This window comes from Trichosurus vulpecula, chromosome 3 (assembly GCF_011100635.1).
Source record: "Trichosurus vulpecula isolate mTriVul1 chromosome 3, mTriVul1.pri, whole genome shotgun sequence".
Classification (NCBI taxonomy): Eukaryota; Metazoa; Chordata; class Mammalia; order Diprotodontia; family Phalangeridae; genus Trichosurus; species Trichosurus vulpecula.
The window spans coordinates 16494822-16521672 of NC_050575.1; the positions used below are offsets into that span (position 1 = coordinate 16494822).

Genomic DNA, 26851 nt, shown 5'->3' on the forward strand with positions numbered 1-26851 from the left:
CCAGAGGTGAGAAGGGAGTGCATTAGTGGAAAAGAGAATAGCCAAGGTAGAAGTACACAGTATAATATACAACAGGAAGGACAGCTTGGCTAGACCCCAGAGGGTGCTGGAATCTACTGATAACTGCTTGCAAAAATCAATTGTTAAATTTTCAGTGTGAGCATGTACACCTCAGAAATTGGCAAACACTACAAATCAGGACTTGATTTACTATTCTGTTGATTGTCTAGACTCAAGAAATGGATTCAGAAAATGTTTATAATGCTGGTGATGAAGAAACTAACCCAGAGAACTAATGTTCTGTGCATACAATTTTCCCCCAGAAAGCTGGTTGCAAACATTTACCATTACATCCCTGGCTGGACAACAGTATCCATGAAGGGGGATGTAATAAAGTTGGAAAAATATGGGGCTGTGTTTCAAAGGGCTCCAAATGCTAAACAGAGGAGTTTATATTTGATCCTTAAAAGGAACCATTGGATTTTACTGAGTAGAGGACAAATATGGTGATAACATCAGGAAAATAACTAATAACACAAAGCTAGGAGGGACAACTAACACACTGAATGACAATGTCAGGACCCAGAAAGATCTTGCTTGACAAGCCAGAGCACTGGGTTCAACGTAATAAGATAAAATTCAATAACAATAAACACAAAGTATTATGCTTAGGTTTAAGAAAAAAATTTTCACAAATACAGGATGAAAAGAGGTATGATTAGAGAGCAGTTAGTGTGAAAAAAATACAGAGTTTTCATGACCTGTTGGCTCAATGTGAGTTAGCAGTGTGATGTAGAAATTTAAAAAAACAATAAAAGCGAATTTGGATGTTGGGCTGCATCCAAAGAGTCACAGCGTCCAGGGATAAGAAGGATCAGCTGAAGGAACTGGGGATGTTTAGGCTAGAAAAGAGAAGACTCGGGGGATGAAGCAATTTTCAAATACATGAAGAATTGTTTTATATAGAAGAGGAATAGGCTTGCTCTGTTTGGGCCCGGAGGGGAAAACAAGGAAAAATAGGAAAAGTTGCAAAAGGGTCAATATAAGTTTGATGACAGGAAAATCATCCTAACAATGAGAACAGTCTGCAAGTGGCAGGGGCAGCCTTCAGGGGTCTTCGAGCAGAGTATGTATGACCACTTATCATGTATGTTACAGGGGCAGTTCTGTATGAGTATGGGCTAGACTAAACAGCTGCTGAGCTCCCTTCCAATTTTAAATTTCATGATTCTGTAAAGCTCAGAGGTGAAATGATTTGACCAGTCATAGAGCCCAACACAACCTCTCACTGAGCTCACTTCTGATGCTATCCTCACCCATTGTCATGGCCTGCCCTTGCTAACACCTCCTGTAGCCATCTTGTAAACCTCTAGACCCAGATCAATCCCTTCAAATAAATCCCAATGGAATTATGTCTTTGTGTCTACAGAATTTTGTAAGAGCTTTCTGTGCCTCCTGAGATGGCTTCTCTTAGAGAATTTTCATCTGTATGATACCTCCTTGACCTTCTCTGAAATAAGACATACTCTACTAAAATCTAGGGTGACAGACTATGCCTGGCTTTTCTCTCCTTTATCACAAACTCTTAAGTGGGAATCGTAACTCCTCATTATTTTTATCCCAGCAACCAGTTCTTCCCCATTGGTTAAAAAATCAAATCCAGAATAAAGTTCTCTCTTGGTGGTTCCTCATTGTAAAAACGGAAATCAAACGGCCTAGCTGGACAGAAACAATACCACAGAATTGCCTACACCTCTAACGGCTTTGCTCTACTCCTTGGATCATTTTTTCTAGCACACCAATTATGCTGCCCAAGTTAGAGAATCTTTTGCAACACTGACCAAGTTAGTGACCTACTCACTTTACAACTCAGTCTCCGCTGTGGGACATTTCTCATCTTTCTTCCATCATTAAGCTCTTGCCTCATCTTCAACCCATACCCAAGAAGATTCGACACGACGTGTTCCTCACATCATCTTCCCTTTCCTAGACATTAACATCAGTTTATCCGTTTGCCTTAATTTCCAAACAACCCTTTCCTCCTTTGTCAGTGCTCAATCAGGAACATTTTCATTCTTCCCATAAAGCACTCAGATGATACCTTCTGGGAATAAAATTTAAACAAAACCATCCTCATGCTGACTTGAGAATAGGAAACTAGAAAAATTATTTTATAAATATTATTTCTATATACCCACTAAATTTGAACATAAGCTTTTAAAAAAAGGAAAAGAAATTAGTTATTTTTGGAAGAGAGTTCCAGCAGCTGTCTGGAGAATTAGTTTCCCAGAGATGCCAAGCTTGTGGATCACTAGAAGGACTGGGGTGGGAGTGGGGGCGGGGGAAGAAGGGGTTGGGAGAAAGAATTCCTTTCAAAAAATTCTTTCCAATTATTATGAATTTGACAAACAGCAACAAGTATGATCATTTACACACAAAAAGAAAAACAGAAAAATAGGACTATGTACAAATTTAACATGGTAGTTCCCAAACTGTCCTGCTGGTCTGTATCTCTTCCTGAACTTTTTCAGCTCATATCAGTGTATTTCTTAATGCTCTTTTCTTTCTTTTCAGCATACCTCTCATTATTCCTCTTCCCACAACTCTTCCCCTTCCCCCCCCCCCCCGCCCAAATGAAAGCCCTCCCTTGTAACAAATAAATATAGTCAATACAAACAGATCCACAACATGGCCATGTCTGAAAATGTTAAATAGTAAGGCTGGAAAGGAAGATTGCAAAGAGGTGGAAGTAAGTACAAAAGGAAATGCTGAGAAAGGGAGAAGAGCTATGACAGTAGCTTTAGGTGATGGTAGGATCTATTGAGAGATTTTTAAGGATATCTGTAGGTGGGTGTCTGTAGGCAGAAGGAAATCAGCCAGTAAATGGGGAGAAAATGAAGGGAGGGGGTGATTGTGGGCCAATCTGCTGGTGATGAAGAAACTGACCCGGAGAACTAAGTGACTTTCCCAAATTCACACAGATAATCAGAATAGAAGAAGCCAGATTGACTGAAGGCCTTCTAGCTTCAAATCTATGGCCTCTTTAAAGGAAAAACAGTTTTTTCGAAGACTGAGTTTCCCCATCTCTCCCAGGCTGGAAATGCAGGGGGCCCAGTCTTGCCACCAATGGGCCTAGGTGTTTTGGCTTATTCCATTTCCAACCTGGGTCACCTCATCCCTCCTCAGGCAGTCAGCCCCCCCCCCCAATCCTGGAAGCTCATTAATGATACTGAACTTAGCTTGAAAACCCAATCAGCACAGCTCACTGCAGTTCAGAACTCCAGAGCTCAAGAGATCCATCAGCCTCAGTCTCCCCAGTAGCTTCGATTATAGATGTATACCACCATACCCAGCTCAAATCTATTGCCTTTTAAGGTAAGAAGTGGGATGATTGAAATGTGCATTTGGTCCTGAGTCAGATCAGTTCCTGTCTCATTATGACAATTACTTTATTCCTTATAGTTGGACCACTGGGAGGAACGCAGAATCTTTCTTCTCTGCACTTTGCTATTTCTCTCTTTCTGTGACAGATGAGTGAATGAAGGAAAAAGCATTAAGTATTTACTATGTGCCAACCAGTGGGGATGCAAACAAAAAAGTAAGACAGTAGCTCATAAAGACTTTGTTTGACTACACTTATTGGTTACAAGGTTTTCTTTTCCAATTAGGATTGCAGGGGAGAATGAAGCTAGCAATATGCCAACCAAAAAAAAAGGAGAAAAGAAAGGACCAATGAAGCATTTTTAAAATGCACAGAAGAGAAGGAATTTGAGAAGGATGCATAGATAATTAGGACGGCTTTGAAAGTAACATGTTTAATTTCTTTTTTCAAAAAAAAAGATTGTTTTATATGCAATTTTCTTTCTGTTCTGCTTTGTATGTGGAAATTTTCAATATTTTTGATGTTTGTGAAGTTGAGAATAAAATAATTTTAAAAGGTTTTTTTAAAAAAATCTCTTCATTATACACAATTACAGACACATGGTATCTGTAAGGACTAACTTTGATAGACTTGGCTCCTCTCATCAATGCAAGGTTATAAGACAGCTCCGAAAGACTCATGATGGAAAAAGCTATGCACATCCAGAGAGGGAATTACAGAGTCTGAATGCAGATTGAGGCAAACTTTTGCTCTCTTTTTTTTTCCTTCTTTTTTGGCTTCATTTCTTCTTTCTCATGATTCATTCCATTGGTTAAACTTCTTCTTTACAACTTGACTATTGTCAAAATAAGTTTAATGTGAAGGTATATATAGAACCTATGTTGGATTACATGCCATCTTGGTGGGGAGGGAGGAGGAGAGAGAGAAAATATGGAACCCAAAAAATTGTGGAACTGAGTGTTGTAAACTAAAAATAAAAAATAAATTTATTAAAAATAAATAAATAAATAGATGAATAATTTTTTGAAAGATGTCTTAAGGCATGGAGAAGTTGGAATCTGTGAGTGGAAGAAGTGCCCAGAACAGTAAAAGATATTGAAGAAAAACCTCAAAATAAAGTGGAAATTAATTCTCAAAACAAGCTGTAGTTTAGAACCAAATGTTTATGCTTTTCAAAGCTTTTTTGGTTTTCTTCTTGATTAAAGGTATGCTCATTTTAAATCCTGAATTACTAATGTAAAACTACTATCTTAAAATCTGCTAACGGATGTTGGCTCTTACCCTCACCCATTTAATTCTACTGCCCAACTTTTGAATGGGTACAAACCCATTTAGAATAAACACTTTTTTCTATCCGATCATCTCTGTATAACTGTCCTCCACCCTCTTCTCTCACTTTCTGTGATCATAATTTTCGGAAAGTCTGATGACTCTTAGATGATCTCTCAATCTGTTTTCCAGAATAGTTGTTTTTTGATAGTACCTTATTTTTCTTCTGTATTTTTTTTCAGTCTTTTTATTTTGTTTTAATGTTTCTTGTTATCTCATGGATACATTACTTTCTGTTTGATCCATTCAATTTTCTGACAATTCAATTCTTCAATCCTTTACTACCATTATTAAGACATTAATCCTCTTGGACATTCATTCCTCCCTAGTGGTCATCTCATATAATACAACATTTTTTATTTTTTACTCCTTTTCTTCCAGGTACTCTTAAGAGTCCTTTTGGGCAGGACATTCTTTTCTCTTATGCTCTATTTGTACGTACTCTCTTCTTGGCTTACCTTTTGGGCTTCTCTCAGACCATCATAATTCTTTCAATGTGTTTAGCATTTTCTTCTGGTTATTCCTATTTCTAGCCCCAGTTTCAGGATTAGAGCTTTGTGCTGGAGTCAAACTCTGCTTCTTCCCATATGCTAGGATGGTTATGCAGGCCCTACTTGGTCCTAAGTGGTCTCACCTTCTGCAGTATTCCTGGTTTGGGCTATCTTTTGGTGACTCAACTTAGGTTTTGACCTCGCCTCCCTCCTTCTGAACCTGGAGTTGGTTCTGTTCCGTCCTATGAAGCTGACAGGCCTCAACCAGAGCCGCTGAGTACACTGGTAGCAGGTATTTTGTTCTGGTCATTTCCTCTGCCGTAGCCTGAGCACAGGCTACCTGAGCCCTGGTCCAGTTTTGTCCCCTTAGAAGAAGCTGACAGCAGGAGGAAAGACTTCTAGGAGCCAGACCAGGCACTTCCTTCTGCTGCTCACAGCCAACTATCTCAGGTGAGACCTCAAACCACAGGTACACTAGAGCCCTGAGCCTTCCAGCTCCTGAGAGAAGCAATACATCCCTTGAGGAAAGGCTTCTGGGGCCAGGCCTGGCATCTTTCATCTACCACAAAGCAACCACTTACACGTGCAGCAGCATAAGACATTTTCCTCCTCCTTCTGCCAGCCCAGCCTCCTAACTGGGATATGGAGAACCTCTAGTGCAAAGAAGAGCACCCTCCCTTTGATATCAGGCACCCTCCACTCACTGATGAGCCTTCTCACACCTGGTCATACCCTTCACATACTAGTGATACTCAACTCCTGTAGATCGTTATCTGAACTCCATTCCACAACCCCTCCCACCCAATTGTTCACTCCCATTCCCCTCAACCCTTCTACCTCAAAGTTTGACCCTAACTCCACCCTGCCCTTCCACTATGCCCTGTGGACTGCCTGTGCCACAAGCAACAAACTTCCCTTCGCCTTAAATATATTCTTCTCTCACTCCTTCCTTCTATTAGTTCTTACTGAATCCTGGCTTCCCCCTGATGACACAGCCTCCCTGACCACCCTCCTTTCCAGTACTGACTGTACCTTCACTCATTCTCCTCTGCTCACTAGTCAAGGCAAGGAAGTTGGAATGCTCCTTGCTTCCTATTGCCACTTCCATGTTCTCCCCTTCCTCCATCACTCAAGCAATCTCCCTTCTTTGTGTTCCATACTATATGTCTCCCATATCCTGAAAAATTCCTCAGTTGATCCTTCCATCCCAGCTATCACCCTACTGCTCTTCTGCCCCAGGTAGCTAAACTCCTTGAAAAGGCTCTCTACAACAGGTCCCTCCGCTTTCTCTCCTCTCACTCTCTTTCTAGGTCCTTTTAATCTGGCTTTTGACCTTATCATTCCACTGAAACTTTCTCCAAAGCTACTAAGTGACACCTTAGTTGCCAAATCTAATGTCCTTTTCTTAATCTTCATTCTCTGACCTCTCTGCAGTCTTCTCCTCCTTGACACTCTCTTCTCTCTAGGTTTTTGGGCACCACTGTCTCCTAGTTTTCCTCCTGTTTGATGATTCCTTCTTTCACCTTTGTTGGATCTTACTCCAGATTACACCCTGTACCATAGGGGTCCCTCAAAGTTCTCTCCTGGCCCTCTTCTCTGTCTTTTCTATACTACTTCACTTGATGATCTCATCAGCTCCCATGGATTTAATTTCCATCTCTGTGCCAATAATTCTCAACTCTACACAACCTGCCCCAATCTCTCTGCCGACCAACATCACAAACTAGATATCCAGTAGACATCTTAAACTCAACATGTGCAAAACAGAACTCATTATCTTTTTCCCTAAATCCTCCCCCACTCCACTTTCCCTATTATTGTAGAGGACAACACCTTCTTCCCAGTCCCTCAGGATCTCATTCTGGATTCCTCCCTTTCTCTCTCACCAGCCCCATATCCAAGCTGTTGCCAGGGCCTGTTGTTTTCATTTTAGCAACATCTGTCCAATGTGCCCCCTTCTCTCCTCTGATACTGTCACCACTTTAAGGCAGGCCCTCTCCACCTCCTGCCTCAAGTCTCTCCCCCTCCAGTCCACCCTCCATTAAGCCACAAAGGTGATTTCCTAAAACATAGATCCAATCATATCACTCCCCCCTACTCAGTAAACTCTAGTGGCTTCCTACTGCCTCTAGGAGTAAATATTTGGCATTCACAAAGCCCTCCATAACCCAACCCCCTCATATCTTTCCAGTTTTCTTATACCTTACTCCTGACACATACTCTTCCATACAATGACTGGCCTCCTGGATGTTCCACAAACAAGACACTCCAACTCTAGGCTCCAGGCATTCTCTCTGGCTGTCCCCCATGTCTGGAATGCTCTCCTTCTTCCGCATGAACTACTGACCTCCCTGGCTTCCTTTAAGTCCTAAAAAAAGTCCTACTTTCTACATGAAGCTTCCCCCAACTCCTCTTAATTCTAGTGCCATTTATCCTGTATACAGCTTGCTTGGTATATATTTGTTTGCATGTTGTTTGCCCCATTAGACTGTGAGCTCCTTGAGGCAGGGACTATCTTTTGCCCCTTTTTCTATCCTTTGTGCTTAGTACAGTGCCTGGCACACAGTAGGCATTTAATAAATGTTTACTGATTGATTGGTCTGGCCCTACCTTCTGCTCTGCGTCTGAGGCAGTTTTGCATTTTCCATCTGCCCTGGTTTATCTCTGCTTGGATCATGCTCAGGCCAGGATTCTGGCCATCTTTTTGTACAGCCTGGGACTGGATGGAAGAGTTTATAACTGCTTCTCTTTGGTTTTCTTTATCATTGTTCCTTCTGGTGTGATTTCAGAGTTCTATTTGGGTGGGGGTTATGGGAGATTTGGGCTCATTTAAGTGCTAATATACTATTCTCTTCTCTCTGCTTGTCACCTTCCCCCTTCCACATACAAACCAAAGTAGTTGTGGTGGCTCAGGGACTAAAAGCTAACCTAGGCTTGCTAATGGATCACAAGAGCACAATTCTGACCTCACCAGCCACTCACTACCTTACCTGGTTCCTTACCCCTCAGAACAAATAATCAAGGCTACAAGCCTTTTTCTTTTTATCTACTCCCATCAAAGCATCAAATTAATCAGAGCCACTTTGGTGGAGCTGTGATCAACAGTAGAAAAATAAACTCCCAAACTGTGAAATTTCCTTTTGGATGCAAATCAATGATCAGTATCTGAGAATCAATATGATACAAAATGAGAGGGAAATTTTCAGTTTAGTATAAAACCAAAAAAAACTACAGTACTGCTTTTAAATCCACTTTTAAGGATGAAGTGGCATCAAACCACCAACACTAACCCAGGCTCTTGTGATTTGGCTTATTTTAAAATCACAAAATTTTAAGAGTTTGATAGGATCCTACAGAGCATCTACTCTAATCCCCAGATTATATTTAACTCTACCACATAATAATGAGATGTTACTAGCATTATTTTTTAATTCAGCAATTTTTGAATCTTTTAAATACTATATCTAATTATTTTACCTCATGATTTCATAAAACACACAGCCAGCACTCCACATGTCCATCTTGTAGCTATAATATCCATCTGTAAGGAGACACTCAGGGGCCCGGTACCAACGAGTAGAGATATATTCTGTATATGGCTGCTTAGAATAAACACTTCTACATGATCCAAAGTCTCCTAATTTCAGAAGATCCTGCTGCAAGAAAAAAGCAAAATGTTAAAGCCCAAATAAAATGTATCTTATTCTGCAGTTTCTTTAAGGAAAATAGCTTCAAACAGGCATTGATGAGAAAGTGACTGAGACGTAAACTTATTCTGCAAAACAACAAATCACTAGCCTTTTTTGGCACTTGTAATTACCCTCTAACTTATGAGACAGGGTTTATATTTGTTGGAACTATAACAGATATTTACAATTGCCCTGGAAATCACTATTTGACATCTGTTCCCAAATGACCAAAAGCTTTAAAATATTTAAAGTCATCCTACAGAACGCTAACAGTAAAATATACACAATAACAATAGATTTCCTCACAGCTCGAACAAGGCATCTGTACACCGTAGGCAAGGTTTGAAAATTGTACCTCTCGACACATGGGCAACACCACCACCACCACTTCCCTCAAAACCTGGCGTTACTGCCCGCTGAAGGATTTTAGCCTTCACTGTAACACATACAATTTGACTAAAAACTAAATGCTTACTGTATCCCAAACAGAGGGATTTTTCTGGCATTCAAAGTAAAGACAGTGACTGGACCTGTGATTTCATTAATGTAGATAACTCCTACAAGGTCATTCCCTCTACCAATGCGGGTTGGCACATTTTCTGCAGCTTCTCGTTGCTGTTTTTGTTGTGTTTGTCCTTCGTTCTCCAAGAGGACCAATGACATCAGGGAGATGATGACATGACTTGCACTTGACTTTGATTTGAGTGAGGGAGGGCTGTGCAAGGTCACCAGCCTCACTTTCTCCTCCAGAACCACCTGAGTCCAGTGGCCTGATATTCACCAGGATGACTGGAGATGACCCAGGATGCATTGGGAGACCCTGGCCCTTTTAGGCTGAGACCTTTTCAGGTGTTCACTCTGAGTCAGATAACGCCCATTCAGTGAATGGGCCTCTTTAAGAAGGGATGGAACCTTTAATCAAAAACTCAAAAAGAAAAATCAAACTGGGAGGGGAAGATCCTTAGGGTTCCTGGCCAAAAAAGAAACAGTTACTATTTAGGGTTTACATTCACTCTGTACCTATTGTCCAATCTCTGAGCTCCAGAGTGAGGTGAGTTTAAGGCTCGGTTTTTGAGAAAGACATCTAACCGATAAACCCAAAGTAAAATAGGGTGCCTTAGCCCATCAAAATGTGAGAGGAGAGGGGAGGAGAGGGGAGAGGAGGGGAAAAGACAGGTACTCACAGGTTGTGTTTGTCCTTCATTCTCGAAGAGGACCATGGCATCAGGGAGATGATGACATGACTTGCACTTGACTTTGATTTGAGTGAGAGAGGGCTGTGCAAGGTCACCAGCCTCACTTTCTCCTCCAGAGCCATGTGGGTCTCTGCAGCTTGTAGAGAATGACTAAAGCATAGACCTGAACCCAGGTCTTTCTGGCTCTGAGGCCAGTCCATCTACTGTACCACAGTGCCTCTCATTAAAAAATATGTGCGGTCATACAAAATAACATTAAAAAATTTTAGTTGGTTGCTGTACCTTAGGCAGATGCCTATGTTTTCTAACCCTAGTAAAGACTCTTAGACACCACAAAATCTTACCTAAATCTCCTCTAACACCTAGCAGCTTTGTACTAGAGAGAGAGTATTGTTTTTGTTATGTTGTTCTATCCCTTTACGCAGCAACATCATAAAAAGGCCTGCAGCATTCTCCACGGAGAGTCATGACTGTCTGTTTTCTGTGCTTCTTAAAAGCTGGCCAGAAACCTCAGTGGTGACTCCTGGGTTTCTGAAGAACATCATTCATTCATATTAAATAAGTTTCTTGTAAATCGATGACAGCAGTGTGTCAGATATAAATGCACATGGTAATCACTCAGGTGTATAGCACTTTATAGATAAAAAGTATATTCCATATTTTCTTCTTTGATCCTCAGAACAATTACTATGAGGTGGGTACTGCAATGACAGCCACATTTTGTGGATAAGGAAGTTGGCTTTCAGAAAGATTAAGTGATATGATCAAGCTAACTAAGGTTAAGGCATTCCTCAGTGTAGATTTCTGACCCCTTCCCATCAATCTGTCAGTCAGTCAATAAACATTTACTACTATCTGTCAGGGACTGTGGTAAGCACTGCAGATAAAAATAGAGGCAAAAGATAATTCCTGCCCTCAAGGAGCTCACAATTTAATAGGGGGGACAAGCCAACAAATATGTACAAACTATATTCCAGAAAAATAGGAAATAATTAAAAGAGGAAAGACACTAGAATTAAGAGGGTTGGGAAAGTCTTCCTGTAGAAGATGAGAAATCACCTTTTCCTCTAATATAGCACCTTGTTTTGTCCTCTTTCAGAACACTTCCTATGTCAAAGCCCAGACTTCATGAATGCTACACTAGTACAGTGTAAGAGCCTGTCTGCTGCCAAAGGGCCAGTCTAGCTAAATACTGAATGGCACATCAAAAGAACTTTCTAACCAGAGTGACCTATGAAACTGCAAAGAGTGAGAAGCCATGGAGAGAATAATACCACCAATGAAATAATAAATCAATTAAAGTATATAATTTTGTGTCTTAACACCCTGTTAGACTGTTAAGCTGTATGAGATAAGGGACTGTATCTAAATTTTTACAATACTCCAATGCTTAGCATAGTTCTTAGTAAAAGTATGCTGAACTGGATCTAAAAGCTGGATTCTCTCAGATTCAAAATATGGTACACCAGCTCTAACTCTGGGAGATAAGATGCATAATTTTGAATTCCATGTCAAGCCCAATACCATTTTCTTATGTAAAACATCTTACCTTTATTAATATATTTTCTGGCTTTACATCTCTATGAAATATTCCATTTCTGTACCAACACACAAAAAAATAGAATCAATCCAAATATCTTAAAATAACATTTTAATAAGTGCTAAATCTTCTTGTGAATTTATGTTCATAAGCTGAGTCACTTACCGATGCATATGATCAAGGGACTTACACAGCTGGTACATATAGTTCATTATTTTCCTTTCTGAGAGTGGGCGCCTTCTCCCTGTGCAGAAGAAACATAACAGTGACATAGTTACATCTTTATTGGATTCAGAATGAGAGCCTACAACTTGAAGGGACACTGAATAAAAATCCATCTTCCCTCCTCCTTACAAAGTAACAAGGAGGATTTTTTTGTCCATTTATATGTAATACATAGACTATGTAAATTTTATAATTAAAATACAGATAAAATGGCAGTTATTTAAAATGAAAATATATTTATTTTAATCTTTCTATCATGGTTTCTAATTAATAATGATACTTATGACACTAACAGTTTTGCTTGTCTTGAATTAGAGTACATCTCTGGTCTTTCATTTTTTAACTCCCAAAAATCATGGAAAATTTAAGGTGGTTATTGAGGGTTTTTTTAATGTATTTTCACTTGGGCTTGTTATCTATTATACTTTAAGTTTTATATAAAAATAGCTTTAATGGACAATCCTGAAGTAGTTGTGTTTTGTTTTTTTATATTATCACAGGACTAATGGTGCCTTAGAACTGCAGTGCCCTAAGTACCTTGTCCAGAAGTTGAAACAAGAGCTGTTTTTGCATAAATTTCTTGGGAGCATGGTTTATCTTTAATATATTTACTTTTTAAAATGTTGTGTTATGCATGTCATTAATGTGCCATGTCTATAAACTTTTTAACCTGAGAATTCTAAATGTCATGTTCTTTCTAGGTAAATGTTCCCACTTAAGCTTTATGGTTATTTTCATAATTAAATGTCTACATATTTTGCCCCTTTAAGTAATAAACTCTTTGAAAGTGGGGTCTGTTTTGTATTCATTTTTTCAATTTCCAGCACAAAGGTCTCACACAAATAAATGTTTGTTGATCTGAATATCTGGTGTGTACTTTATTTTGGCTCTAAGCAATGATTCTTTCTACATAATTAAAACTGTAGCAATGATAATATAAAAAACACTAAATATTGACTTAAATATTTTAGTGTCAGTAATTAACTTTAATGTGATAATATGACTATTTCAAATTACTTGTAATATGTTTCCAGAATTTATATGAAAAGTTAAGAATTAAACCACATTCTTCATTTTTCTGTGATATACTGAAATTTCACTAAAAAAGCATCTATAAAAAAGTAAAAAAAGATAGTACTTTTAAGTTTGGCAAAGTCAAAGTCTGAAGAGAGCCCCAGCTCTCCTACTTATACACCCTTAATTGTCTAAAACAAGCACTAGATTGAATATTGTCCAAAAAATTCAGAGAAACATCAGTAATTCCTCCATCCATCCCAGGACAGCATAAAAAACCACAAAAGCTACAGAACCTAGAAGGGTCCTGTATTGAAGTCAACATGAATGCAGGTAAATAAGCCAGAAGCCCAAGGTAGCACCCCAAATAGAGAAAACCACAGTAGAATGGAAGTCCCAGAGAAAATGAAAAAGCATGGCAGTGCCCAGAGTCAACTGTAGAATCCTAAGCAGGGACAGCAGGGGAACTGGAAGCTAAGGGCAAGTAGCCATGAAACAGAAGTTAGGACAAAAGGGCAAGGAGGAGAGGTCAGACCAAAAAGAGGACCTGACTGTCACATTCAAGAGTTAAAGAAGGGAGGAACCTGGTCCTGGCACAAAGTCCAAAATCATGAACTAAGCCTGGTGGAACTAGTGAACAAAAGAATTAAATAAAGAACTCTTATAAATTTACAGCCACCCAATAGACAAAAGAACAACCCCACAATACATATAAACAGAGCTTCAGAGAAAAAAGGAAAAAACCTTGGTCAGAAAGACTCAAAGAGAACCTGGAAGAAATTAAGCAAGAGATTTTTTTTGTAATGAAATTAAAAATAAAAAGCTCTAGAGGAAAGAAATGGAAAGAGAATAAACAGTTTAGAAAAGAAGTTAGAAAATCTTAGCTAAATAGCAGGCTCCTTGAAGTGAACAGAGCAAACATGAGGCAAGAAATATTAGAAAAAATTAAACAATTGAAAATGTGTCTGGCACATAGAAAATGCAAACAAGTCAAGGAGAGACCATTTAAGAATCCTTGGACTCTGTGAAAATCATAACAAACAAGTGTTTTAAAAAGCCTGGATACCATATTTCAATAAATCTTAAAATAAAATTTCCCAGCTTTATTAGAACAAAAGTAGAAAAGGAAAAAAATCTACCCAACACCCACCCCAAAACAAAAACTACCAGAAATGTCCTAGCTTAAAGCCAGAACTTCCAGGTCAAATAAAAATTACTGCAAGCAGCTAGAGAAGGAGAGATCTAGTACCAGGGAAACAGGATTACACAAGACTATGTTGCAACTATGAAAGAGAAAAAAATCTTAAAATGCAGTTATTTCCAAGTGACAAAAGATAAAGACTTACAACCAAGAAAACCTTTACCTCTAAGACTAAGAACAATCCTATAGAAGGGAGGAAAAACAATCCTTTGCTGGAAAAGAAGACTTCCAAGCACTCCTTTTGAAAGTTTGAAGTGAGTAGAAACTTTGAAATATAAACATAGTAGTCAAGAGAAATGTATAAAGGCAAAATATATAAATGCAGATGAAAGGGACTAAATGGCAGTGAAAGGCTTATAAGTTCTAAAAGGGAGAGACAAGAACACCTTTAGAGTCTGAATAAGAGGGAATTAAATAAGATTGTGGTTCAGGGGTGGGGACAGGGATGGGTTTCTAGTTTTTATGCACCATGACATCATTTTGTAAAGCTGCCATAGCTACTGTTATAGCAAGGAAAATCTGGCCACCGCCTTCTTAGAGAGTCAGAAGAGTAAAGTTTTAAGCTTCAAAACATGTCGCGTACTTTTGTATCCTCCAAAGCTGCAGCATGCCCAGCTCCTGGCAAGGAGAGCTGGAGGGGAGGAGGGGCAGGGGAAGGGTAAAGAAGCATGTCAGATGCTGTCAATGGAATTACAAATGGAGAATACTACAGAATTATGATCCACCAGATAGTTATACAGCTGTTCCACAAAGTGAAGAGAATCACAAATGTAACACTTGAAAGTCCTTGATGCTAATTCTCAGAATCAGGAGGCAGAAGAGTAAGAAAAAATAATAAAAGAGCTGGAGGAATGATAAGCAGGGCAGGATGAAAAGCTACAAAACAAAAAGGTAAATAATAGGGCAACTGAGGCAAACTGAGTCTTTGTAAATGTGTTGAAGAGACTTCTAGCACTGATTGGGTCTGTGAGATTTGGATGTGTGACCTTAACCCCGAGTCTAGCAAGTAGGCCAAAGGTGTCTTGTGTATAGATGTTCAGTCCTTATCTCTCTCAAGCAGCTCCCCAAGCTCACTGAAGAAAGGCACAATGAAAACATTATAACTGTAATATCTTCATCTTACTCAGAGAAGCTGTTTGCAGTAATTGGATTAATTCTGTCAAGGAGCTTTGGGGGCTACTTTGTGGATCACATATTTTGCTTTGGAATTGATCACTCTTTGTGAATATGTGTTTTCTCCCTGGCATTCTACAACCACTTGACTTTCTATGCATTACCATTTTTAGCTCTACTGACAATAAAATTCTCTTTAAAATAGTAATTTTTAAAAGAAGAAAGGAAAAGAGAGTACTCTAGGGAAGAAATGAGGAAGCAGGGGAAAACTTACTGTAAATTTCTCATAAATGAGATGTGGGAAAAGACAAAAATGAAAGAAGTATGTGGAGCAGAAACTACATAGGAACATCACTCCTGTTCAAACCTAACAAAGGAGGATCAAACACACACACACACATAAACAAACACACACAGAGTTTGCTGAAATAATACATAAAATACAACTAGGAAACAGGCAAAGACAAAGGAAAGAAAGGGAAGAGAAAGGCTTAAGAAAAAGAGTAGAATAGGGACAGAAGAGTTGAGTTATAAGCAAAACAAACAAATTTCAGTGATATGGGTTTGGGTGAAAGCAAAAAGGGTAGAGTAGAAGCAAATCATTTCAAGTGTAGATCCCTAGTGCTGATCACACCTTCCCTTTCACCACCTTCTTCTCTGTGACAAGAGAAGGGAGACAGAGAAGAAAGAATATAAGAAGAAATGATGGAGGAAAATACTCAATTAGCCATTATAACCATAAATGTGAATGGGATAAACTCACCCATAAAAGGACAACAGAAGGGATTAAAAAACAGAATCTAAGAATATACTATTTTTTTAAAAATACATGAAACAGATTTTCACAGAGTTAAAATGAGAGGCTAGTGCAGAATTTATTATGCATCAGATAAATTCGAAAAAGCAGCAGTAGCAATCATAATCTCAAACAAGGCAGTAATAAAAACAGAGTGTTAAGAGATAAACAGGGAGATTATATTATGCTTGAAGGCACCAAAGGCAATGAAATAATTTCAATACTTTTCATATCAACATACGCATCCATACATGGATATCTATTCATTGAATAGATCTAAACACTTAAAAGGAAAAGTTAATTAAATTATAAAGGAAAATAGCCAGCAAAACTATAATAGCCATCTCAGTATGCCTCTTTCAGCCTAGATAAATTTAATAGAAAGATCAATAATAAAGAAGATGAGGACCTGAACAGAACTTTGAAAAGCTGGATATGATAGTACTCATATTTCTCATCTTTGCAGGCATGGAACTTTTACAAAAATTAACCATGTGCTAGGATATAAACACCTCCTAGACAAATGCAGCAAAAGTATAAATATCAAACATATCATTTACTGGCAATAACATAATAAAAACCACAATTAGCAAAGGATCTTGAAAATGAAAATTAAGAAAATAAATTGATTCTATTCTGTAATCGATTTCATTTTTGTCACTATCAACATTTTGTATAACTATCCAAATGATGTTTCATTTGTCTTTGAATTAAGTTTGGAAATCCAGCTTTCCTGTAAATCACTCATTGTGTCTGAGTTAAGTTTAGAAGTGCAGTTTTCCTGCTAATTACTGTTCTATTCTTGTGTTAAGGAAATCTGTTATCCTTGAAGGATGCAGGTGGATGCCAAGGAGTCTGGTCTGTTATCTCTGCAACACTGGCTATCCATCAAGAAAATCAGGTCTGCTATCACTGTGACACTAAATAGCCATGCAGGAGGACACCACCAATCAGCGTTTCATAGTGGACAAGATGAAAGGAGGGAATGTTGCCAGCCCTGCATTCCAAATTACCAGCCAACTATATTGTCCCCCATATCCACATTGCTTCTGACTTTGTAACCAATCACATTGTTTTCCTCATCTATGATGCTGCCTTCTAGTTTTTGGATGTTCTTCCTTTTGTCCATAAAAATAATCTGTCAACCCTCATTCAGTGTTTCTGCCTTGCTGAGGACCTAAAGACTCCATTTGTCAGTAACTGCTAGCTTTACCAATGAATTGAACATCCTTGGAACTTTGTTGCCTCACTTTACCTTAATTTCCATCACAACAGAAGAAATGATTTACATTTTAATGGAGATTAAATAACTTAATCATGAAAAATTGGTGAGCCAAAACCCAAATCATATTAACAACAGGTAATTTCATCAACAATGAGACAATATATTAAAATCAAATGAACAGGTTTCTCATCTTCTTTATTATTTAATCTTTCTAATAGATTTGTCTAGGCCTGAAAGAAGTACATTGAAGTTGCTATTATAATTCTGCTGGCTATTTTTCCTTATAATTTGATTAACTTTTAAGTATTTAGATGCTGTGCCATTCAATGAATATATATACAAAAAGTATTGATATTTCATTGCCTTTGGTGCCTTCAAACGGCCATACAACTAAAATGAAACTAGAAGAGCAATAAGTTTTAAAAAACCAACTACATCAATAACTAATAGCCAAAACAGAAATTCTGAAAATAAAAAAGATCAACAAAATTAAAATCAAAAAAGAAAAAAGAATTGGGAAGTGAAAGTAGGAGCTGTTTAAAAAAACTAATAAGGCCGTGGGGTAGAGGGCGCGGGTTGGGGAGCTCAGGGGGCAGCTGTAGCCGCCCAGCCTGGGCGCCTCCGTGCTGCCCTGGCCCAGCCCGGCCCAGCCCGTCCACAAGGCTTGGCACCATGAACTTCCAAGATATCCTGATGGTGGCGTCGGAGCAGCAGGGACTCAACATCATCCCGAAAAGATACAGTTTGGCAGTAGGTCCTCCTAAAAGAGATCCCAAAGTCAAGGGTGTCCAGTCGGCAGCAGTGCAAGCTTTCCTCAAGTGGAAGGAAGAAGAGCTAAGGAAAAAAGCCTTGGAAGAAAAGAGGAAAAAGGAGGAGCTGGTGAAAAAGCACATTGAGCTAAAACATGACAAAAAAACAAGAGCCATGGCGAAGTGGACAAAGGACAACTTCTATGGTTATGATGGGACTCCTCTTGAAGAGAAGTCAAAGAAGAAGCAGGTAGTCGAGGGACTCACAAGCCAGGGAGCAGACCAAGAATTTTTGAATGAAGAAGAAGCAGAGTCTTTGGAATATTATCAGACAGAGTCACAGCATGATGAGTCGGAAGAGTACAAGGAGCAGGAACCCCCTCTGAAGGCTGGAACCAAACCAAAGGCCCCCCTCAAAAGTGCCCCTCCACCTATGAACTTCACAGACTTACTCCAGCTGGCTGAGAAAAAGCAGCACGAACCCGTGGAGATTAAGGTAGTAAAGAAAATAGAGGAACGACCCAGGACTGCAGAAGAACTGAGGGAAAAAGAATTTTTAGAGCGAAAACACAAAAAATGTAGATAGAGAAAAAAAGAAAAAGATACTTGAATGAGAGAAAAAGCTAGCTCCTCCAACTTTGTCTAAAAAGGTTCCTTCCCCCAAAGAGAGTGTTAGTGCAAGACACAAAGGTCCAGGGGGAACCACCTTCCCCAAATAGGTGCTGAGAAAAAAACCAAGACCTATTGCAGCCAGTGAGAAACCTATGAGCCAGCCAGGAGAGAGGACCAAAATAGGGTCTGGAGATGGCTTCCAATACTCATCGAGTAAAAGCCACAACCTCTTGCTTAATGGGGCAAAGAAGTCTCGCCCCAGCTCCCATTCTTTGGGCACAGGCAACTCAAAGACTGTGGTTCATAGGACTCAAAAATCTAATGAGCATAGGCCCCCCAAATCTCCTTCTTCTCATCCTAGACATTCCAAGTCTGGGGCTATCTCTACTCTTCATGACAAGATAAATTCAGGTGCCAAGCAGCCAGGGAACAGTTCTAGCTCAGCCTCAGGGTGGCCAGGTATACGGACTTCTCAGCCAAACCTAAGCCCAAGCCCTAGGAGGCACGGTGGCAGCTCCAGCTCAGGACCTGAACAGCAAACCAATGGATCCAAACATTCGATCAGTGGCTCAGGCCCCACTGGGCGACCTGTGAGTGAGTGGCTCAAGTGGCCATGGGCATTCTACAAGAAATTTAGGAAGCTCTGGCCAGCTAGCCAGTAGTACAGGCTCCACAGGGCGGATAGTAACCCAACCTGGGCGACCTCTCAGTGGCTCAAGTGGCCCTGGGCAACCTAGCTCAGGTGGCCCTGTACAACCCGTTAGCGGCTCAGGTGGCCCTGGGAGACCTGTGAGCAGCTCAGGGGGCCCTGGCAGACCCATGAGCAGCTCGGGGGCCCCTGGCAGACCCGTGAACAGCTTGGGGGGCCCTGGACGGACAGTCAGTGGCTCAGGCCCCACTGTGAAGCCCAGGTGCACAGTTGTTTCAGAAACTATCTCTTCCAAGAATATCATCAGCCAGCCCAGCAATGGGATGATGAATGGGATGAGGTCCCCTCCACCTGGCTACAGACCTGCAGTATACCCACAAGGTATTCAGAGGTCCCCATTTCCCCCTATGGCCCGGAAACGGTATCCTGAGGAAGATGAGAATGAGGAGTATGACTCAGAAATGGAGGACTTCATCGATGATGAAGCAGAGTCTCAAGAAGAAACATCAAAACATATTCGAGAAATCTTTGGCTATGACCATAGTAAATACTAAGATGAGAGTGATTATGCCTTACGTTACATGGAAAGCAGTTGGAGAGAGCAGCAGAAAGAGGAAGCGAAGAGCTTGAGACTTGGTATGCAAGAAGACCTTGAAGAAATGAGGCATGAAGAAGAGGAACTCAAGCGCCAGAAAGCCAAGAAAATGAAACTGCGTTAGCTGCAGGCTTTTACCTTTGGGAGAAAACATTTTATTGAGAACTCTCGACAGGCTGGGAAAAAAAAAAACAAAAAACTTTTTCCGTTTGGTTTTTATTTGGGGACTAGAGGAGATATGTAAAGGAAGCACTGGAAAAAACAAGGCCGTGGTTTGAACAGAAAGTATTTATTTTTAATACTTGCCAGGGTTAAATCTGTAATGCAGATGAGATGTAATATTCATTTGAATGTCTATATGAAATTAGCTGTTCAAAGATGCCAGCAATGATACTGATGAGCTATGCACAATGACATGGGAGTCCACTCACCAGTTGTTAGCTAGTCACCTATTATTTATTTGACACTTAAAAAATCAAGTGAGGATTATTGTTCTGTTTTCATAGTTACTGCCCAGATACATGGGTACATACATCCCTGAACCAATAAGATCATGTCGTAGGCTTCTCTTGAGAATAGTAACCTGTAATGTCAGTCTTTTCCACAAATGTTGCCAGCAATAAAGGAATCTGCCTGGGCCTATGTATTTGAGAATCCTGGGGTCTTAAAATAATGATTTGACAATACAGAATAGGGTTCATGATTTCAGAATGGCTGCTATTCCTATGAATTTGAAATAAAATTGAATAAATTATCTTGGACTCCACATTGTCCAAGGATTGGATGCTGAGCATTTTCAATCCCAAATGTATTATACTGGAGTTTATATATAAGCTATGCCTCTTGATATGAGAACATTCTTTACCCAGTTTTCTTTCCAGTTTTCTTATGATTACCCTGGGTTCTAAGCCAAGGTAAAGTAGAAAAGGTCACTGTATAGACAAATTTTATTTTTAAAAATCCACTTCTATATTGAAGAGAGTATTCCTAAATAAAGGAGTTCCTTTATTCTAACATTAGATTTGGGAGCATTATATCTAAAATAGAAGCTAAATATGGCAGCTTGGTTTTCCCCTCAGAGTTCCTCCAAGGTGCACTTTTAGCGCCTCTCAGTATTAAAAATTTGCATTAAATAACTTAGTACCAATAATTTAATGGCAGAAAACAAAATGTAAGTTTTATATTAAAAACATCACTTCTTTTGCTGGCATTGCACCTTTATTTCAATCTATGCACTGTGAAGAAGGCCCGCAAAGTCTGTCCCAGGCATTGATTTCTTACTAAGCTGAGGGGTGATTTCACTCATTTTTGTCCATCTCACCCTCCATCCCTCAGTCCATATGTTGTGTGCTTTGAGCCACCTTTTCATGTATTTCCAGCAAGAAGACTTGGCTTCCAAAGAATAACTTAAAAGTCTCAAGAAGTCAGCAAGAGAATTGAACCATGAAATAACATTATAAAGGGAGAAGCCTGGACCTTAACCTGTTAACTGAAAATGGTAGAACGCTGGTGGTGCATCTGCTTATGGAACACATTCTCTATTGATCTATAGTGTCTCTAGGGGGCAGTGGAGGGTGGGGGCAGTCCTCTAAGGGTTCTTAGTCATCATTATATTCATTTCTTTGAACAAAACTTTCTGTGCTGTACATTCTTTGATTCCCCACACCTTCCTTTTAGTCTTCCCACTAAACAAAGAGAATAAAGAACCTGTGTGAGTTTCTCTCCTATCCAAAAAATAAATAAATAAATAAAATTGAAAAACTAATAAAGTAGATAATAAATCATTAGTGAATCTGAGAAAATCAAATTACCAATATCAAAAATGAATAATAAGAACTCAATAAATGAAGAGGAAATGAAGGGAAATATTAGGAGCTCTTTTGCCCAACTATATGCCAACAAAACTGATTAACATAAAATCAATGTATATTTACAAAAATACAGAATACCTCAATTAGTAGAAAAAGTAGATAATTTCTATAACCCAATCTCATAAACAGAAAGTAAATGTACAAAAACATTTATAGCAGCTTTTTGTGGTGACAAAGAACTGGAAATCGAGGGGATACCCATCAACTGGGGAATGGCTAAACAAGTTGTGGTATATGAATATAATGGAATACTATTGTGCTATAAGAAATAATGAAATAATTTATGTAATATATTGGAATAATTACTCTTTGAATGTTTGATAGAATTCAGTAGAAGACAGAGTAAATCTATATTGTCCTGTGAGGTCCCCCCCCCCACCTTTGGGAATTAATTTATGGCTCCTTTACTGTCTGTAAGTAAGTATGGAGTCTGAGTACAGATTGAAGCATACTATTTGCTCTCTTTTTTTGTTTTTTTTTTTCTTTTTCATGGTTCCTCCCACCCTCCCATTCATTCTAATTCTTCTATATAACATGACTAATATGAAAATATGTTTAATAAGAAGGTATATTTCAGATTGCATGCCATCTTGGGGAGGGGGGAGGAAAGGGAGGCAGAGAAAATTTAAAACTTATAGAAGTGCTAAAACCATCAGCAAGTATATATGTAATGGGGATAAGCTACATGCATTCCCAAAAAGATCAGGGGTGAAACAAGGAGGTCCATTATCACCTCTATTATTCAATCTGGTACTAGAATGTTAGCTTGAGCAATAAGAGAAGAAAAAGAAATTGAAGGAATTAGAATAGGCAAAGAATAAACTAAGTTATCACTCTCTGCAGATAATATGATGGTTTACTTAAAGAATCCTAGAGAATCAAGTAAAAAACTGAAATAATAAATAACTTTAGCAAAGTTGCAGGACATAAAATAAACCCATATAAATCCTTGGCATTCCTATATATTACTAAAAAAGCCCAACAGCAAGAGACAGAAAGAGAAATTCCATTTAAAGTTACTGCAGACACTATAAAATATTTGGGAGCCTACCTGCCAAGACAAACCCAGGACCTATATGAACACAATTACAAAACACTTTTCACACAAATAAAGTCAGATCTAAATAAATGGAAAAACATCAGTTGCTTATGGTTAGGCCAAGCTAATATAATAAAAATGACAATTTTACCGAAATTAATTTACATATTCAGTGCCATACCAATCAAACTACCAAAAAATCATTTTACAGAACTGGATAGTTCTTCATCTAGAAGAACAAAAGATCCAGAATATCAAGGGAATTAATGAAAAGAAATGCTAGGGAAGGTGGCCTAGCCATACCAGATATTAAACTGTATTATAAAGCAGCAGTTATCAAAATTACTTGGTACTAGCTAAGAAACAGAGTTGTGGATCAGTCTCATCAATGCAAGGTTCAAAGACAGCTCCAAAAGACTCATGATGGAAAAAGCTACACACATCCAGAGAAGGAATTACGGAGTCTGAATGCAGATTGAGGCAAACTAATTGCTCTTTTTTTTTCCTTCTTTTTTGGTTTTGTTTCTCCTTTCTCATGATCCATTGGTTATAATTCCTCTTTACAACTGGACTACTATGTAAATAAGTTCAATGTGAAGGTATTTGTAGAACCCATGTCGGATTACATGCCATCTTGTGAGGCGGCAGGGGGGAAGAGAGGGAAAGAGAAAATTTGGAACTCAAAAATTTGTGGAACTGAAGGTTGTAAAGTAAAACTAAAAATAAATATATATGTGTATATATATATGTATATATTTTTTTTAAAAACTTATAGAAGTGAATGGTGAAAACTAGAAATAAGTAAATTAATTTTTAAAAAAAGAAAAAAAGAAAAGTGTGTCTCCCATGGATAAAAAGGGAGCACAATCCAGTGGAACTAGCGTCCATACAAGCCAGCAGTATGCCATGCCCAAGGAAGCCAGCAGGAGACCCTCAGCCCCTGCTCAGGTTAGAGGAAAGTCCCACAGTCCCAGTGTAGCAGGCCAGCTGCCAAACCCCATGGTCTCAAAAGAGTAGGCCAAGCACAGCAGGCTAGCAGAGAGGTCCCAGGGATCAGGCATAGCAGGCCGGCCAACTGAGAGGTCTCACAGTCTGTGCACAGCAATCTAGCCACCAGATACTGTGGGCCCAGAACTCCAATTTAAGAAGCTTGGGACAGTGCCCCCTCCCCTGTAAGAGCAGAGCCCAACTTTGAAAGTCATGCAAGAGACTGGAAAATGAGCAAAAAACAAAAAAGGATCTAGCCCTAGAAAGTTACTATGGTGCCAAGGAAGATCAAAACACAAACTTAGTGTCTAATACCTACATGTAAAACCTCAAAGAAAAATGTCAACTGATCTCAGGCTCAAAAAGAACTCCTGGAAGAGCTCAAATAGGATTTTAAAAATCAAATAAGAGAGGTAGTAGAAAAATTGGGAAAAGATGAGAGTAATGCATGAAAATCATGAAAAGAGTCAACAGCTTAGTAAAGGAAGCACAAAAAAATGGGGGGAAATACATAAAAATTCACTGAAGAAAACAACTCCCTAAAAAGTAGAACTGACCAAACTGAAAAGGAGGTACAAAAGCTAACTGAGAAAAATAATTCCTTAAAAATCAGAATTGGGCAAGTGGAAGTTAATGGCTCCATGACAATCAAAGGGGCAGCTAGGTGGTGCAGTGAGTACAGCTCTGGCCCTGGAGTCAGGAGGATCTGAGTTCAAATCCGGCCTTAGACACCTGACACACATTTGCTAGCTGTGTAACCTTGGGCAAGTCACTTAGCCCCAATTGCCCTCCCTTCCCCCTCAAAAAAAAATCAATCAAAGAAAAAAATAAAAAGAATGAAAAAATTGAAAATATAAAATATTTCACTGGAAAAGTGACTGACCTGGAAAATGGATCCAAGAGAGATGATTTAAGAATTATTGGAATACATGAAAGCCACGATCAAAAATAGAACCTAGATATCATATTTCAAGAAACCATTAAGGAAAACTTCCCTAATATCCTAGAACCAGAAAGTAAAATGGAAATTGAAATAATCTACTGATTACTTCCTGAAAAGATCCCAACGTGAAAACTATCAGGAATATGACAGCCAAATTCCATAACTCCCAGGTCAAGGAGAAAATACTATAAGCAGCCAAAAAGAAACAATTCAAGTATCATGACCATCATAATTACACAGAATTTAGTAGCTTCTACATAACAGGTTCAGAAGGCTTGGAGTATGGTATTCTGGAAGGCAAAGGAGCTAGGATTACAACTAGGACTCACCAACCCAGTGACACTGAGCATAATCCTTTGGGGGGGAAATGGATATTTGATGAAATAGAGAATTTTCAAGAATTCCCGATAAAAAGATGAGAGCTGAACAAAAAATGTGATTTTCAAATACAAGACTCAAGAAAAGTATAAAAAAAGTTGAAAGAAAAGAGAAAACACAAGGGATTCAATAAGATTAAAGTTTATGTGTCTACACAGGAAGATGACATTTGTAACTCTCAAGAATTTTATCACTACTAAGACAGAAGGAATTTACAGTAAGGGCATAAATATAAGTTGATTTTGATAGGATGAGATAAAAAAAATCAAAATAAGGGATGAGAAAGGAAACTGAACTGGAAAAAGAACAAGAAAAAGGCTTCTACTTCTAGTGAACACCAAATGGCAGACGATGCCGGTGCTGCAGGAGGTGCGGGAGGCCCTGGGGGCCCCGGAGTCGGAGGTCGGGGTGGCTTCTGCGGTGGCTTCGGCAGTGGGGGCCTAGGTCGAGGCCGGAGCCGTGGAGCCCAGGGAGGAAAGTCCGAAGGCAAGGAGTGGGTTCCTGTCACTAAGCTGGGCCGCCTAGTCAAGGACATGAAGATCAAGTCTTTGGAAGAGATCTATCTTTTCTTGCTCCCTATCAAGGAGTCTGAGACCATAGATTTCTTCCTGGGATCTCCACTGAAAGATGAGGTTCTGAAGATAATGCCTGTTCAGAAACAAACTAGAGCTGGACAACGTACTAGGTTCAAGGCTTTTGTGGCCATCAGTGACTACAATGGCCATGTTGGTCTGGGTGTCAAGTGCTCCAAGGAAGTGGCCACAGCTATTCGTGGTGCCATCATTCTGGCCAAGCTGTCCCTTGTTCCTGTGAGACATGGCTACTGGGGGAACAAGATTGGCAAGCCTCACGCGGTGCCCTGCAAGGTCACTGGGTGATGTGGATCTGTTCTGGTGCACCTGATTCCCACTCCTAGAGGTACTGGCATTGTCTCAGCTCCTGTGCCTAAGAAACTCCTGATAATGGCTGGAATTGATGACTGCTATACTTCTGCAAGAGGCTGTACTGCCTCTCTGGGCAACTTTGCTAAAGCTACTTTTGATGCCATCTCCAAAACATACAGCTATCTAACCCCAGACCTGTAGAAGGAGACTGTGTTCACCAACTCTCCCTATCAGGAATTCACGGACCATCTTGTGAAGACTCACACTCCAGTGTCTGTCCGGAGGACCCAGGTAGCTGCTGTAGCAACCACATAGATGTTTTTTACAAATAAATAAATTGAACTATGCCTGCTAAAAAAAAAAAAAAAAGAACAAGGAAAAGATAAAATAGGGTAAATTATCTCACATAAAGAAGCGTGAAAGACCTATTAAAGTTGAGGGAAAGATAGGGGGGTGGGTACCACCTCACCTAACTCTAATTAGAATTGGCTCAAAGCAGGAATAAAATACACCTTCAGTTGGGTATAGAAATCTATGTTACACTATTGGGAAGTAGGGCTGATAGAAGGGAGGGTAGATTAGAGGAGGTGGCAGTCAGAAGCAAAACACTGTTGAGGAGGGACAGGGTGAAAAGAAAGAGAGAAGGATAAATGGGGAAAATAAAATAGAGAATAATACACAGTAATCATAACTGTGAATGTGAATAGGATGAACTTACCCATAAAACAAAAACAGATATCAGAGTGGATTAAAAAACAGAATCCTATAATATGTTGTTTACAAGAAACACATTTGAAGCAGAGACAATACATGGAGTAAAGGTGAAAGGTTGGAGAAGAATCTATTATGCTTCAGCTTAAGTAAAAAAACTGCAAGGGTGGGCCGGAGCCAAGATGGCGGCTGGTAAGCAGGAACTAGTGTGAGCTCCGTACCGAGTCCCTCC

General features: G+C 39.3%; 1 protein-coding gene and 2 pseudogenes across 1 annotated transcript in view; 2 read left to right on the plus strand and 1 right to left on the minus strand.

Moving 5' to 3' along the window:
• Positions 1-26851, minus strand: part of MOK (MOK protein kinase) — a 100943-nt gene that overhangs the window by 14223 nt on the left and 59869 nt on the right. Inside the window, exons 5-7 of the mRNA XM_036751075.1 lie at positions 11793-11871; positions 11637-11685; positions 8680-8858 (exon numbers count right to left, since the gene is read on the minus strand). Of these exons, the coding sequence (XP_036606970.1) occupies positions 8680-8858; positions 11637-11685; positions 11793-11871 (307 nt within the window). The remainder of the gene's footprint in view (positions 1-8679; positions 8859-11636; positions 11686-11792; positions 11872-26851) is intronic.
• LOC118843368 lies at positions 14836-15292 on the plus strand (annotated as a pseudogene).
• On the plus strand, positions 17859-19930 carry LOC118843427 (annotated as a pseudogene).